Here is a 17519-nt window from a genome sequence, read left to right as displayed (position 1 = left end):
AGTATATATCTACGTATAGGCTCAACATATACTGTATACCCATGGGAGCCTTCCTGGCATTTACAAAAAACAGTGATGTGAATATACCCTTGTCCTGCAGCTCTATAATAGTGAATGGGGTGAAGCATGTGCACCAGTGCCCAATTCATATGGAACACTCAGGGGGCACATTTGGACCCTCACTCAAGTGATCACTGGAGGTGATTAAAATACCTTTAATTAATTTTTTGAACTGTTCTATTGATTATGCAGTGTAATCTGCAGACAACACGCTATACAGCAGTAGAGCGGTTCTTTTACTGATTTACAGTCTGTAACAGATTGCGCACTGTATACAATCTGCTCAGCTCCTTCTGCTCTATAACATACTGCAGGCAGATAGGAAACTATGTACAATCTGCTCAGCTCCCCTTGTTCTATAACATGTTGTCTGCAGATAGAAAACTGTGTACAATCTGCTGCTCTCCTTCTGCTTCTTAACATTGGAAACACATTTCCTTTGGGTGAATATGTTCTTGCCAAATTAAAGATAAGATTCATAAAAAATTATAAGCTAACATAATTCTATCCCCCATACAGTACTTACCTTCTCTTTCCTGAGGCTTCTAGCTGGGTCGGAGAAATTCTGAAGACTTTCCATTATATTGTCCACAAGTCCCAGAGAATATCGTCTCTGCCGTCTCCGGATCATCTCCTTCTCCAGCCATTCTGGTGGAGATTGGATCTGCTCTCTAGCTTCTCCACTATAGTCAGATGGGGATACGGTCTGGACCCTGCTGGCCCCCACTGCAGTTTTCGCCCTCTGTGTAACAGGCAGGTTTGTAGCAGCAACAGTTTGTCTTATCTCACTAAAAAGACTACAAAAAATGATTGTTCTTAGTCACGGTCACAAACGGTCTAAAGGAAACTTTAGGGAAGAACAAGTTATTAAAATTAAAAAAGTAGTATTGTCTGAGATTGTACAGGTTGGTTATCAACCCTTTATTCCACGATCTGCTGTCAGGGTTAATTGGAGTCAACTCAAGATTTGGTGTATTATTTCATGTATGCCCCCAACCAAATTAACATAAATGTTCTGATTAACAGGAAGGTTAACAAATGGTCATATGATCATAGCCACAGAAATTAGAATATTCTGTCCTTCTCTCGTTTTGGAGGTCCTTGGAGATTATCGGTCCTTTTAAAGGAAAGGGAGTTTCCCATTTGAAATGGAAAATTGCAGAGAACCCATAATGGGGGGGGGGGGGGATAAAAAAAAATCTGTTTAAATTACTCTGTACCCACAGTCCATCCCTCAATTCCATAGTTGCACCTCCAGCACCTCCAGCCGAGCTGAAAGTTTTGACGTTCATATGACCATAGTAGCCTCAGGGGTCAGAGGAGCGAGTATACTGCTCAGTTGGAGAAGCCAACAAGGGACCGGATGGATGCGTCAGGAGAATAATGGGGTACCAAAGGTTTTATTATTGTTTTTATTTTAAATGGAACCATGTACCAATTTACCATGGAAAGCCCCTTTAAATATTATTTTTAGTCACTGGTATTGGCTTTATGTATCTCATTTAATGACCTCATATAATACATGTGTGGCCAGTAAAAGGTAAATGTATCATTATGAAGACCAGAGGTACTCAACTACTTTTAGGGCAGATCTATTATAGGGGTTGGCCACTTATAGAAAACAAAATAAGTATAACACCCTAATAGGATCACCCATGTTATACTTACCCTGTTAAAGTTTTCCTTTTTGCCACTGTTCACCACAGGTCACGTGACCCCGGTGGCAGGACGCAGGACTTCCTGTGATGTCCTGTGTCTTGCTGGCTTCCAGAGGATGGAGGGGGCAAGCAGACATTACTGTATGTGCGCTCCCTCTGTTATAACCACATTAATAACTGTGTTTGGCATGACAAGATGATGTCTTTGGCGTGCACCTCCAACTAATGGGAGTGGTTATGACAATAGCATACACTAATATCTGCACGGAACGACAAAGTAAGTCCTTCTGTCTGGGGGTCACAGCTCCAGGGGTGCACCTGCCATTAGACAAGTTGAGACTCTTTCCTCAGGCAGCACCACCTGCAGCAAGATGGGGGGCCGCATTAGGGGCACATAAAAATTGTGTCTCTTCACACCTGATGTCAGTATGGGTGTGAGATGCTGCATGAACCCACTTACTAAAAAATAACCTGATATATATGGGGCAGAGGGGGTGTGTTAGGATTGGTACACAAAAGACAGGGGATAGTGTGCCCTGAACTTGCCCCAACCTCTGTCCCTTCCTATAGCCCCCCCACGCTAAACCGTGGGGCGACTACTTGAAGACTCGAGATACGCTGGTTACGTGAGGGAAGGGAAACACAAACAGACTGACAAACATAAAACACAAAAGAATCGTAAACAGGCCGGAGTCACAACGAGAGGGTACGTCAATAGCAAAATCAGTAGGCAAAGAGTCAAAGTCAAAAACGAGCCGAGGTCACAACGATACAGATACAGATACTGAGCAATACAACCTAATGCAGCGAGTGGAGAAAGGGATTTTCAAACACTGGCACAGGTGACTAGTGAAGCTGCAATTTATGCAGCCAGAACTCCACCTCCAGAACCTGATAGGAGCTGGACAGCATCTGGGAATTAACCCCTCATGGTGCAGAACAACCAGGCACCAAGCAGAGGTTCAAAGTCCCAGCCACTCCTAGACAGAGCGAGATCTTTGCAGCCGCTGCCCAGGACAAGAGGTGGAGTTTGCGCGGATACGCGCCGGGGTTCGGAGAACGCTGCTGGTACCACCAGAAGAACCAGAAGTCCCAGCAATCTCCTTAGCGAACCTGACAGTACCCCCCCCCTGACGGGGGGCCTTCGGACCCCTAGATCTTAAAGACGGCTTCTGAGGGTAGGTCTGATGAAATAACCTGAGTAACCGTGGAGCATGAACATCTCTAACCGGAACCCAAGACCTATCCTCAGGACCAAAGCCTTTCCAATGGACCAGGTACTGCAGGGAGTTACCTACCCATCTGGAATTCACCACCTTTTCCACCTCAAATTCCTGATTCCCCTCCACAATAGATGGAGAAGGAGGGTCAGAAAGAGGCAAAACAGGCTCAACATAGCGCTTCAGAAGACTCTTATGGAAGGTGTTATGGACCCGCCACCCTGCTGGAAGTGTAATCTTGAAGGAAACCGGGTTAACAATATGAGTAACAACAAAAGGACCCACAAACCTTGGCGCAAACTTCAAAGAGGGGACCTTCAATTTAAGGTTTTTCGTGGATAACCACACTTTATCCCCCACCTCAAACGTATCGGATTTAGTGCGCCTTCTTTCAGTTTGCTGGACCATAGAATTTTGTGCCCTCTGAATATTCTCCCGAACTTGTGACCAGAGCGAGCGCAACTTGGATGTAATAGCTTCTGCTCGAGGAATATTAGAGACAGGCACAGATGAAAAAGAGAAACGAGGATGAAAACCATAATTGCAGAAAAACGGAGATACCTGTGTGGACGAACTACACTGGTTATTAATAGCAAATTCTGCCAACGGAAGGAATTTCACCCACTGGTCCTGACTGTCCGAGACAAAGAGTCGCAGATATTGAATCATCTCCTGATTCATTCTCTCGGACTGACCATTAGACTCAGGGTGAAATGCCGACGAGAACGACAAATTAACTTCCAGTCTAGAACAAAATGCTCGCCAAAATTTGGAAACAAATTGTACGCCCCTATCTGACACAATATCATCTGGTATACCATGGAGGCGCACAATATTCTGTATAAACAATTCAGCTAATTCTTCAGCTGAAGGCAACTTTTTTAATGGAACAAAGTGTCCCATTTTAGAGAAGCGGTCCACTACCACCCAAACCACTGAACAGCCTTGAGATGCTGGCAGATCAGTGACGAAGTCCATAGATACTTTAGACCACGGCCTGGTGGGAACTGGAAGCGGAAGAAGAGGCCCCTCAGGACGTCTCCTGGGAGTCTTTCCTCGCGCACAGACCTGACAGGCTTGGACAAATGCGTGTACATCCTTAGTCATGTGAGGCCACCAGTAACTTCTCTTTAAGAGATCCAAGGTACTCCGCATTCCCGGATGACCTGCCAATACCGAGCAATGCGTCTCCTCCAACACTCTCAAACGACAAGAAAGAGGAACAAATAATTTGCCTTCCGGAAGGTCTTTAGGTGCAGATCTTTGTCCTGCTAAAATTTGAGAGGAGAGGTGGGAGGAGACAGCTGCCAGCACAACCCCTGGAGACAAAATATTACTGTCAGCAGCCTCTGGAAGCTCAGGAGTCCTGAAGCTACGGGACAAGGCATCAGCCTTCACATTTTTTGACCCAGGTCGGTAGGTGACCACAAAATTGAAGCGAGAGAAAAACAAGGCCCACCTAGCCTGACGTGAGTTCAAGCGTTTAGCCGTATCCAAATATACTAAATTCTTATGATCCGTGAGCACAGTTATCGGATGAAGAGCTCCCTCCAAAAAGTGTCGCCAGACTTCAAATGCCCACTTAATGGCAAGGAGCTCTCGATTACCAATATCATAATTCCTCTCACAAGAAGAAAATTTTCTAGAGAAATATGCACAGGGCCTAAGTCTGGTGAGAGTGGAAGACCCCTGAGACAACACTGCACCTACTCCTACCTCAGAGGCATCAACCTCGACAACAAACGGTAGAGAGAGGTCAGGTTGAACCAAAACCGGGGCTGACGAGAATGCCGATTTTAAAGTTTCAAACGCTGTGCAAGCGGCAGGGGACCAATTGTTCGGATCAGCACCCTTACGGGTCAGATCCGTGAGGGGTTTGGCGATCACGGAAAAGTTCTTTATAAAGTTCCGATAATAGTTAGCGAAACCTAAAAAACGTTGTAGGGCCTTAAGATTGGTAGGCCGAACCCAGTCCGTGAGCGCCTGAACCTTACTCGGATCCATCTGTACATCAGAGGGAGTCACAACATAACCTAAGAAGGAAACCTTCTGGACGCAAAAAACACACTTTTCCAGCTTAGCGAAGAGGTGGTTTTTGCGCAACCTGGTAAGTACTTGGCGGAGATGTTGCTGGTGAGAAACCATATCAGGAGAGAAAATCAAAATATCGTCGAGATACACCACCATAAACATACCGATGTAATCATGAAAGATGGAGTTCATAAACCCTTGAAAAACCGCTGGGGCATTACTCAAACCAAAGGGCATAACCAGGTATTCAAAGTGCCCCAAAGGTGTATTAAATGCGGTTTTCCACTCATCCCCTTCTCGGATCCGAATCAGGTTATAAGCCCCTCTGAGATCTAATTTAGAGAAAACTTGGGCCCCAGAAACCTGATTTAAGAGATCCGGGATCAAGGGGAGAGGACCTGAGTTTTTTACCGTTATCTTATTTAATTCTCGATAATCAATACACGGCCGTAAACCACCATCTTTTTTCTCAACAAAAAAGAACCCGGCCCCAGTGGGCGACTCAGAGGGACGGATATGTCCGATTGCCAAACTCTCATCAATATAACTCTTCAGTGACTCCCGTTCTGGTACTGACAGGTTATATATACGACCCTTTGGCAATCTAGCATCAGGAAGAAGGTCAATTTTACAATCAAACTCCCTGTGAGGAGGAAGGACTTGGGACAAGGGTTTTGAAAACACATCTGAGTAATCCGAGAGAAAACCTGGAAGACTCTGATCTTCCGCCACTACTGTACATAATGAAACTTTGGACAGGTGATCCTTACAGTGAGGACCCCAATGAACCAGCTCCAGAGTTTCCCAATTAATTACCGGATTATGGATCCGGAGCCAGGGTAGACCAAGAATGACATTTTCAGACAAGTTTTCCATAACTAGGAAAGAACACCATTCTTCATGCATAGCTCCTACCATAAGCTTTATCTGCGGGGTTCGGAATTTGATCAACCCTGCCTGTAGAGGGGTCAAATCCGCACCCGACATCTGGATAGGAGTGGACAATGGAATCAATGACATGCAAAACTGAGAGACAAAATTATAATCGATTAAATTAGACGCAGCACCTGAATCCAAAAAGGCGCGACCAGTGCAGGAAACAGACTGAAACTTAACCGTACAAGGTAAATACATTCTAGATACAATTGGGAGTACCTGAGCTCCTAAGCAGTCCCCCCGACTACTGCTTAGGAGCGGAAGTTTTCCTGCTGCTGCCTCTTGGAACAGGTGTTGACCAGATGATCAGGACTTCCACAGTAGAAACAAAGATGACGTCTCAGTCGATGTTGCTTCCGCTGTGCAGGAGAGATGTTATCCAGCTCCATGGATTCCAATTCTGGACTACCTGGAGACAGACTGGCCGCTGGCTGACAGTCAGAGGACACCCGAGGTGACCGCCTGGATCTTAGGCGACGATCAACTCGGATGACCAGAGTCATAGCATCATCTAATGTCTGAGGCTCGGCATAAGCTAAGACTAAGTCCTGTACTCGGTCTGACAGTCCGGACATAAATTGGTCTTTTAGGGCGCAGTCATTCCATTGCGAGTCAGTCACATACTGTCTGAACTGGGCACAATAATCTTCTGCTGTCCGTTTTCCCTGACACAGAGATCTAAGGTGGGAAACTGCAAGTGCTCGGCGGTCAGGTTCGTCATAAATCTGGCCTAAAGCAGAAAAAAAAACGTCAAGAGAAGAACGAGATGGAGAGTCAGGTGGGAGAGAAAAGACCCAATTTTGCGGATCCCCACGCAACAGGGAAATTACAACGCCCACTCTTTGAATCTCTGTGCCCGATGAACGAGGACGTAAAGAAAAGTAAAGTTTACAGCCCTCCCGAAATGAAAAAAATTTCTTACGGTCACCAAAAAACACGTCAGGGAGAGGAACCTTAGGTTCAGGTGTGGGTGGCAGTGGATCCTGCGGTGATGTCTGCAGTGGAACCTGCATAGATTCCTGAATTTGGAGACGGGAGGCTAGATCCTGAACAAGCTGAGTTAGGGTCTGGACCTGAGCGACCACAGCTGACAAAGGCTCCATGGGAGGAGAGAATGTAGCAGGTCGGATACAGGATGCAGACCTATGTGTGGCCAGTGTTTCTGTTAGGATTGGTACACAAAAGACAGGGGATAGTGTGCCCTGAACTTGCCCCAACCTCTGTCCCTTCCTATAGCCCCCCCACGCTAAACCGTGGGGCGACTACTTGAAGACTCGAGATACGCTGGTTACGTGAGGGAAGGGAAACACAAACAGACTGACAAACATAAAACACAAAAGAATCGTAAACAGGCCGGAGTCACAACGAGAGGGAACGTCAATAGCAAAATCAGTAGGCAAAGAGTCAAAGTCAAAAACGAGCCGAGGTCACAACGATACAGATACAGATACTGAGCAATACAACCTAATGCAGCGAGTGGAGAAAGGGATTTTCAAACACTGGCACAGGTGACTAGTGAAGCTGCAATTTATGCAGCCAGAACTCCACCTCCAGAACCTGATAGGAGCTGGACAGCATCTGGGAATTAACCCCTCATGGTGCAGAACAACCAGGCACCAAGCAGAGGTTCAAAGTCCCAGCCACTCCTAGACAGCGCGAGATCTTAGCAGCCGCTGCCCAGGACAAGAGGTGGAGTTTGCGCGGATACGCGCCGGGGTTCGGAGAACGCTGCTGGTACCACCAGAAGAACCAGAAGTCCCAGCAATCTCCTTAGCGAACCTGACAGGGTGCCATTCTATAGCTCATCTCAGGCAGCAGAGTTTAGGTTCACCCCTGCTTACCCTGTTAAAGTTTTCTATAAGCATGTGCCGGGAGAGTAACTTTACCTTTTCTTGGATACAAAAGATATGGTGGTATTCTCTGTCCCTGCACCCTACCATTTACGCTACTCTGTTGGCCTTCCTAAAATGTAAAAATAAGCCAGACATCTCACCAGGCCTTTCCCAATGTCACTGCACTGGCGCACGAAAATTTAAAGGGCCAGCGCACCGCTGATTGGTGCTGGCCATTCCCAGGAAATTGAATAAAAGCCGGCCTCTCCCAGCATTCCCCGCCAGATCTTTGTGCTATATGCCTCAGAAAAAGCTTGTCTTGTTGCCTTGTACCAGTCTGAAGATTTCCCGTTGTGACCCCGGTTCCATTCCTGACTTTGACTCCGTGCTGCCTGCCCTGACCTTCTGCTTTGTTCCTGGCATTGATCCTGTGCTGCCTCTCTTGACCTCCTGTCTGTACCTGACCACGAACCTGCTGTACGATTCTGTACTTTGCCTTGGTCGCCCCCGCGGGCAAGTCGCTCCTGTGGAGCGACCTGGTGGTTTCCTGCCGCAGCATGTCCAACCCGCTTTGCGGCAGGCACTGGTGAAAACCAGATGCCACTTAAACTCTGCTGCCAGGTGTCGGCTTACACCATCGTTCGCGCTGGTACAGATGGTCCACTACCTCGAATCCTGAAAACCAACTTACTCCCATTTTAGGTAATCTAGGGTCTTTTACAAACAGTGTTAAGAGTCTAGCCTCCAACCATTTCCGAGCATGTCACTTTATAGTGGAAGGTGGGTGGTACAGAGGCGAGTCCCTGATTGCTCCACCTGATCTCCCTCGATTGACTCCTTGGCAGGGCCTCCACTTCTCCCACTTCTTGAACTCCCTAGCAGATCCCTCCTTGTTTTTCAGGTCAAGGACTGGGTCTGAGGGCATATGCGCTCAGAGAGGCCAGATCAGAGGGGCTCTCTCACTAGTTGCCCTCCACAGGATTATACTCCTCCTTATATGCTCAAGTGGGAAAGGACCTGGACCTTAGCCTCTCTGCAGAGAGATACGATTCTCCTACTTGCCCATATATCAGTAATAAACAATATGTACCAGGAAACTAGTTTTAAGTTGTTAACTAGATGGTATAGGGTGTCTCATGTGCTACACTAAATGTTTCCTGAGGTTTCACCGGCCTGCTTGAGATGTGTGGATAGAGAGGGATCACTTTCCCACAATTTCTGGAGCTGCTAGGCACTTGCCCTGTTTTGGGACTCTGTATTGGAGGTGGTTTACCGGGTTACAGGCAAAGCATTACGTGATGACCTTGCTTGGGTACTTATACACTATCATGAGGTTTCCCTTGCCATATACAGAAGGTCACTGGTCTGGCACCTCCTGAACTCAGCTAAGGTTATATACCAGCTCCCAGGACCCCCCTCTGTGTGGTTCTGATGGGTTCCGAACTACATCGAATGGAAAGCCTGTTAAATGCAGATCCCGCTTCCAGAAAACCAGGTTTCACTGGACCTCTTTTATTTGCCTTACCTCAATACCTCAACTTAAATCAGGATGCAGTGATGGAGCCGGATGAACTATAGAGTTTTGGCAGGTGGAGGTACTAGGGGATAGGGGGGATGGAGTACCTTCATTAAGCAGGTAAAATATGGATCATATTTAGACACAGGGCAAAGAGAACTCAGTGGATAAAGGAAAGCGTAACCCTGCCATGGTTGTACCAAGCCTTCACCTGTGAGTATGGGTTCCTAGTATTCTAAAATAAGAGGATGAGAAGCTCTATACCACGATAAGCTAGAGAACGGATATTGTCTCTGGGGATTTCTTGGCTTCTTTTCTCATCTCATAATAATAAATGTCAGGAGATCACTTTACACTTCAGGCTTAGTTATTGTCACAACAGTTCATTTCCCTCGGGTTCTTCAGTCTATTAAGAAGTCGATATACAAATGTGAGGAAATCTATAGCTTATGTCTGATGTACCAAAAGTCAACAGGATAGAGAAATGTTATATTTAACACAAGCTCCTTAGTTACTATCATATTGATATCTATGTATAAATACTTTAAAATATAAGGTTCACCTATCATGACACAACTGTGTTCCGTAAGGTCTCGAACTCCCCAAAAAAGTTAACCCGAAAATCAATAGTACAAGATATACAAAACTTTGTGGTATATGTTGTTTCTTTCTTTACTTTTCTACGCCTGAAAATCTCTCCTGAATCTCTCCAGTACCCCACTAGACCGAAATAAGCTGCAGCCCACAGATCTATCAAAATTTTATGAAGTTTATGAAGAAGGAAGGGGAGGGCTGATCAGGAGAAACCTTGGCACAGACAGTCTGCTGGAGCTAACTAGTGAATTTCTATGTCACCAATAGTGCTGTTTTTACATTAATACAAGTCTGTACTTCTCTATACTGTCTGATTTGATTATTCTTATGCTTCTAGATGAGGGAAGGTTAAAAAACACATTCTGCTCTGCTTTAGTGCATAATATATGGGAGACATAATAGCAGCAATTCTTCATCCCTTCATTCTTCATCTATAGCAAAATATACCTAGTGCAACAATGTGATGTGTCAATGCTATTTGTATGTATGTAATGTATGTATTGCTTGAAATGTAAGATATAGCAAGCAAAGAGAAATATGCAGAACATAAGTCATATAATGGCCAGAAATTGTTTTAATACTTGTGTAACAAACTGTACTCTTGAGGTATGTAAGTAATGTTGATAGTTAGGTATTAACCACAGACATGTGCCCAACGCTCATAAAGGGTAAACAAGCATTTCATTCTGAGCTGAACTAGACTTCTATATTATGGATTTAAAGGGGTTGGCCATAAGGTCCTGGCAGGGCGATTGTTTATGAATGTATAGAGATCACATGACTCTCCTTCTGCGGCCATTTTATGGTCAGCAATATCTGGCTGAGGAGTTAAAAGATGAGGATGAGGTAAAAGACAGGAGGCTTCGCTTTACATAAGAGGAATGGAGCAGAAGTATGAATAGATGTATATTGGTAAATTACCTGATATCCTACCTGACACACATTAAATTCACATTACAAAAACATGAGGTAAAGTAGCCAACCCCTTTAATAGGCCCAAGAGGCCAAATATAGAGACAATTGGGATAATGTAATAAGGAGCATGGGGCAAGGCCTGTTTTCTGAGCCCTAACTTTCGCAGTGTTTTGTAGCGTGATTTTTCATTGTGTAGCAAGGACTTAATGTATTCGTTGCACCGCAAGAAAAAAAAAATGGCATCAGAAATTACTCTCCTCATTCAGGAAGGGGTTTAGATGTTGGTTGACTTGTTCTTTGTTGGTCTAAACGGGCTGGAAAAATTTTGCCAAAAAATGCGTCGGAAACTATAAGATCAGGAAATAAAAGCTGCACTCAAATTGAGAGAGAAAAAAAGTTGTGAGAGTCCGAAAACTGTAGCGCTGATAAATTTGTCGGAACGGGAGCAAAATAAAAAACCAGGGGATTGCTGACAAAAAACAGGTGCAAAAGCATTAATTCATTCCCCGCTTTTTATGAGATACGGACAAACATTCATATCCCTTAAACCCATATATAATCATATTACATATCGAGGCTTATTTACTAAGGTCCCACGACCGCATTTCCGCCGGGTTTTCCGTCGTTTCCCGGGACAGCGCGGGGGATTGCGTCGCACGCAATCGCACTGACTTTCACGCGACACAAATCGGGGAGTTGGACAATTCAACGGATTCGGACAACGTGCAGGATTTCACATTTAACATTGTGTCGTAAGCCAAACACTTATATGCACCGGAAAGAAGAAGGTGAACTCTGGCGGACCTGAGCGGGCGCACGCTTGTAGTGAATTGCGGCACAGTGCATTATCGTCGGACATTCTGGATCGGGGATCGCGCTGGGACGGGGTAAGTAAATGTGCCCCATTGTGCTATAATTTACATCAAGTCACTTTCTAGTTACATTATACCTATAAGTACAAAGCTTTTTTTACTAGTACTTGTAGAGGAAGAGTATAAATGACATTACCTGTATTGAAGCCGTACACAATCCACAGATGGGTTTAATACAGATTGGCCGGCTCTGGAGCCGAGGATGGTAATTCCATACATCTGCTCTTGGATATGAGTCTGTCCGTGCTCTGTGCTTGGTGCAGATCTCATGACTTATGGCCTAATCTAATCTTGTTGATCATTACTTTTATTATAGTATATAAAGGTGTGGAAGACATTGTGAAATCCTCCACCGTTGTACAGTGTAAAAATACACATAGATGGCTTTATAAGGCCTGCAACACTATCTGGAGTTTTTTGTTTAAGAATAATTAAAGTGAATTGTAGAAGATGAGGGCGTGAGGGTCACCATGGCCGCGGCAGGCGTAAGAATAAGATGAACAATCAGGGCTAATACTAGATAGATAAGCTAGAAAAGAGCAGGAGGCCCTGTAGATACCAGTGACACATGCAGAGTTACTAGGCGACTTCTTATGCAAGCAATACAGTGTTAAAGGGGTTGTCCAGGAGTTTCCATTTTCAAAGCGATTAAACATAATAAGGGGTACTTGCTGTGGCAAGTGATATCTCGTACTACTCCCATGATGCCTCAGCAATGGGAACCATCATGCCAGTGAGTACAAACATATCTGCCCAATGACTGATACACTTTAGTGTTCAACCCACCAGCAATACCACTGGAGCTTTTTCACTGGTCACTGGGGAAAAATAGTAAGTAACCTATATTTTGGTACCTTAAAGGAAATCTACCATCAAAATCCATCATGATAAACCAGATCCAGGCACCGTGATTATGGTAGTCTTCTTATACTTGTTCTCCATGGCCTCTTTCCTTCTAAAATCAACTGTTGATATTGACCTAGAAGAACTCTGTGGTGCATTACCAAAGCCCCTCCATGCTGTTGCTTCAAAGGATGTTACACTGTTTCCCTCTCATTTCTGCTCCCTCAGCACTCCTGCAAAGTGTAACAGCCTGTAAATCTGCAGCATGGAGGGGCTCTGGTATGGTCCTCCAAGCTCATTACCATAATCAGTTGAGTTAATTTTATAAGGCCAGAATATAAGACGATTACCACAGTTAAGGGAGCTTTATTTATGAATAAGTGCCCCTGGTTTATTATGCTTGATCTTGGGGCTTAAAATAATACAATACCAGGCAACATGCTCCAATTGGTCAAACAGTTAAAAGGTTTTTCTGGGGCCAAAAATATTTATCACTGATCCTTAAAATATCCGTATATCCGTATATACTCGAGTATAAGCCTACCTGAGTAGGCCCCTAATTTTACCACTGAAAACTGGGAAAACCTTTTGACTCGAGTATAAGCCAAGGGTGGGAAATGCATTGGTCACAGTCTCCCAGTTTATAGCCAGAAAGCCCCCTCCAGTATAAAGTCTGCTAGCCCTCCGTAGTATATAGCCAGCCCCCAGTAGTATATAGCCAGCCAGCCCCAAGTAGTATGCAGCCAGCCCCAAGTAGTATACACCCAGCAAGCCCCCATGTAGTATACAGCCAGCAAGCCCCCATGTAGTATACAGCCAGCAAGCCCCCATGTAGTATACAGCCAGCCAGTCCCCAGTAGTATGCAGCCTGCCAGCCCCATGTAGTATACAGCCTGCATCATGTATTAAATAGCCTGCCAGCTCCCAGTAGTATACAGCCAGCCCCAAGTAGTATACAGCCATCAAGCCCCCATGTAGTATACAGCCAGCAAGCCCCCATGTAGTATACAGCCAGCAAGCCCCCATGTAGTATACAGCCAGCAAGCCCCCATGTAGTATACAGCCAGCCAGTCCCCAGTAGTATGCAGCCTGCCAGCCCCATGTAGTGTACAGCCTGCCAGCCCCATGTATTAAATAGCCTGCCAGCTCCCAGTAGTATACAGCCAGCCCCATGTAGTATACAGCCAGCCAGCCAGCCCGAAGTTTGCCAAGCTGATAAAAACTTACATACTCACCCTCCGGCACCCCGATGCTTGGCCCGGCTCCTGGCGGATCCCGTTTGGTCTTCTCTCTGCTGTATTAGCCGGCAGAGACGCGGCCATGCGATCTGCCGACCAGCGCATCATAGTTTGCGCCGGTTGGCAGATCTGCCGGCCAATACAGCAGAGAGAAGACCGAAGAGGAACCGCCAGGAACCACTGTGTATAAGCCACTCGGCTTATACACGAATATAAACAGTAAGTCAAAAATATCAGATCAGTCGTGATCTGACACTTGGTAACCTAATTGATCACCTGTTTGCGGAGACTGAAGTGCTCAGAAGCAACTGGGCCATGTGATCAATGCATGTGATATCCCCTTTCCACAGAATAACAAGCTGATCAGTGAGGGTCTGGTGCTATGATCCCCACCGATTGACAAGAACAGGATCTGAGAAATAGTTAGAAGAGGGGGAGGGGGGGGGTACATTTTTGTTAATGGGTGAAATGGTAATTCAAGCATATGTCCTGCTGATAGCAGGCACTCCCAATCACTGTGTATGAGAGTGACTGAGATACCCCAGGACTGTGCTCAGCAATATCCAGCACTCCCATACTATTTTACGGAATGCTGAAGTTGTTCTCTTGATCGTTGGGGTTCACAGTAATCAGACACTCACCGATCAGGTTATTACAAACTCTCAGTACAACCACTTTAATGACTCCTATTAGTTGGATTGGTTTTCACCAGAAAAGGTGCCAAAATCCTGGTACATTATTGGCGCACAGTATAATAACTTAAGAAACACCTATTTTCTGCACAGCCATGTGCTTTTAGTGAAAGTCTCTTTTTGTATAATTCATTAAAGTATCTCAAACATTCAAAAAATTGTGGTGCAATTTTTGCACAAATCACACCAAATCATGCCATGTTTTACTTAGACCTTCCTTATTATCTGTTACATCCTACAAGATCTTTCAAACAGAAACAGGGGCGTTAGCACAGTGGTAGCAGCCATAGCTGCTGCTATGGGGGCCGCTGTGTCAGGTGGCCCCAGCATCTAGAATATTGTGTATGTATATGCTGTATGTCTGTATATGGTATTGTATGTATTTGTCTGTGCATTGTATATTAATGTATGTATGCATGTACACTCACCGGCCACTTTATTAGGTACACCTATCCAACTGCTCGTTAACACTTAATTTCTAATCAGCAATCACATGGCGGCAACTCAGTGCATTTAGGCATGTAGACATGGTCAAGACCATCTCCTGCAGTTCAAACCGAGCATCAGTATGGGGAAGAAAGGTGATTTGAGGCCTTTGAACGTGGCATGGTCGTTGGTGCCAGAAGGGCTGGTCTGAGTATTTCAGAAACTGCTGATCTACTGGAATTTTCACGCACAACCATCTCTAGGGTTTCCAGAGAATGGTCCGAAAAAGAAAAAACATCCAGTGAGTGGCAGTTCTGTGGGCGGAAATGCCTTGTTGATGCCAGAGGACAGGGGAGAATGGGCAGACTGGTTCGAGCTGATAGAAAGGCAACAGTGACTCAAATCGCCACCCGTTACAACCAAGGTAGGCAGAAGAGCATCTCTGAACGCACAGTACGTCGACCTTTGAGGCAGATGGGCTACAGCAGCAGAAGACCACACCAGGTGCCACTCCTTTCAGCTAAGAACAGGAAACTGAGGCTGCAATTTGCACAAGCTCATCGAAATTGAACAGTAGAAGATTGGAAAAACGTTGCCTGGTCTGATGAGTCTCGATTTCTGCTGTGACATTCGGATGGTAGGGTCAGAATTTGGCGTCAACAACATGAAAGCATGGATCCATCCTGCCTTGTATCAACGGTTCAGGCTGGTGGTGGTGTTGTCATGGTGTGGGGAATATTTTCTTGGCACTCTTTGGGCCCCTTGGTACCAATTGAGCATCGTTGCAACGCCACAGCCTACCTGAGTATTGTTGCTGACCATGTCCATCCCTTTATGACCACAATGTACCCAACATCTGATGGCTACTTTCAGCAGGATAATGCGCCATGTCATAAAGCTGGAATCATCTCAGACTGGTTTCTTGAACATGACAATGAGGTCACTGTACTCAAATGGCCTCCACAGTCACCAGATCTCAATCCAATAGAGCGTCTTTGGGATGTGGTGGAACGGGAGATTCGCATCAAGAAAGTGCAGCCGACAAATCGTCGGCAACTGTGTGACGCCATCATGTCAATATGGACCAAAATCTCTGAGGAATGCTTCCAGCACCTTGTTGAATCTATGCCACAAAGAGTTGAGGCAGTTCTGAAGGCAAAAGGGGGTTCAACCCATTACTAGCATGGTGTACCTAATAAAGTGGCCGGTGAGTGTATATATGGTGTGTATATATACTGTATGTGATTGTAACTCACATGTTACTCACGTGTGAGTAAACAAATATTTATATATATTATAAGGGGAGGCTCATTCAGAAGTCTGCTGTAGGGCCCAGCCTCTTCTACAAAAACATTGGGGGTCATCTGTCTTTGGTGAGGACACTTGTGGGTGTCTTCTTTTTTATGGTTATTCCAGGTTTTGGATTTGTTTGATTTATCTCAGAGGTCAAAATATAAGGCTCCTGAATTTTGCAAACTCTTCTGCAACCCCTTCTAAAGTTTAGGATTTTATTTGCGGATTTATAACCACGATTTGACACAAAATTGCTACTTTTTCGTATATCCGCATCTGGATTTTAAGGATATATCAGAGGCAACACTGAAAAATTTGTGTGTGGCTAACTTTGCAAGATGAAAATTAGGCACGTATATACAAATGCACCCAAAAAAAATTGCAATGATAAAAGAAAGAAAAAGGGAAAATCCTAAAATTAATTAACTCCTTTAACTCCTTTAAGCCTCTGGAAACCACAAGACAAAGGAGACAATATATATACATATAAACATATCTAGGAATTCAAAACTCCTACACATGTTTTATGAACGCTTTTATATAGAAAATATCCTGGTAGATGAAGCAACATAATTCATTCTCCTGTGCAGCCACATTGTATCCAGGCACAGCATCATTACACTATAACATACTGACACATTCCATTGCTATAGTAACAGTAAACAGCCTCAACACATTGGGAATCCCTGCAACTTCTCCTTCTACAAAAACCTTAAATCAAACTCTGTTCCACAAATCCACCTCCTCTTACCTCTGGGCATTGTAGGTCTCTAGTCTGCCCAGGGCAGAGCTGGGTCTCAGCTTGTATTTCGGATACATGGTTTCAAAACTTTTTTGTCATCCTCGTCCACTTGCGTTGATGGTGACAGAGGTCATTTTGCAGGGATGCTACATCCAGCCCCTCTCCGCTGCCAGGAAGGAGGGGGATGCTGAGTCAATTTTGAATATCAAAGCCCCCCCAAGTGTTATTCCCACAAGCCTCCCCTCTCCTCCCCTGTGCTCCTGTGCTCAGCACTGTGCATGTGTGCAGGTCAGGTTACTCCAGGCTTGGTCCTGCCTCTAGAGAACAAGGTAGTTGGCTCAGGTTTCAGCACTTAGTCTGGCAGGTTAGACATACAAATGAACACAAGGAGCACAGTAATCCCCCTGCCGTCAGCATAATCATAGCAATTTAGAAATATAAGTTTTACACATTATATATAGACTGTGTTATTTGTATTGTTATGGGAATTTTATAGGTTACTGTTTCCATGTATATTGTATTTACTCTACACATACAACATAGTGACAGAAATTGTTTAGAAGTGTAACTATTATTGCAAAGTACAGCAGTCACTATCCTGTGATGTCTGGTGAGTTGCTTATTTCATACAGTGGAAATCAGAAGTTTACA

The 17519-nt window shown here is 44.9% G+C and overlaps 1 protein-coding gene across 1 annotated transcript in view; it reads right to left on the bottom strand.

The window, feature by feature from the left end:
- The window catches only part of LOC140117547 (cilia- and flagella-associated protein 337-like), a 110328-nt gene extending 93172 nt beyond the window's left edge, over positions 1-17156 (bottom strand). The window contains exons 1-2 of the mRNA XM_072134374.1: positions 16878-17156; positions 587-857 (exon numbers count right to left, since the gene is read on the bottom strand). Of these exons, the coding sequence (XP_071990475.1) occupies positions 587-857; positions 16878-16945 (339 nt within the window). The 5' untranslated portion in view covers positions 16946-17156. The remainder of the gene's footprint in view (positions 1-586; positions 858-16877) is intronic.
- Positions 17157-17519: the final 363 nt, after the last annotated feature.

This window comes from Engystomops pustulosus, chromosome 2 (genome assembly GCF_040894005.1).
Source record: "Engystomops pustulosus chromosome 2, aEngPut4.maternal, whole genome shotgun sequence".
Taxonomy (NCBI): Eukaryota; Metazoa; Chordata; class Amphibia; order Anura; family Leptodactylidae; genus Engystomops; species Engystomops pustulosus.
The sequence above is the reverse complement of the archived record's forward strand: the minus strand, read 5'-3'. Positions and strand labels throughout refer to the sequence as shown.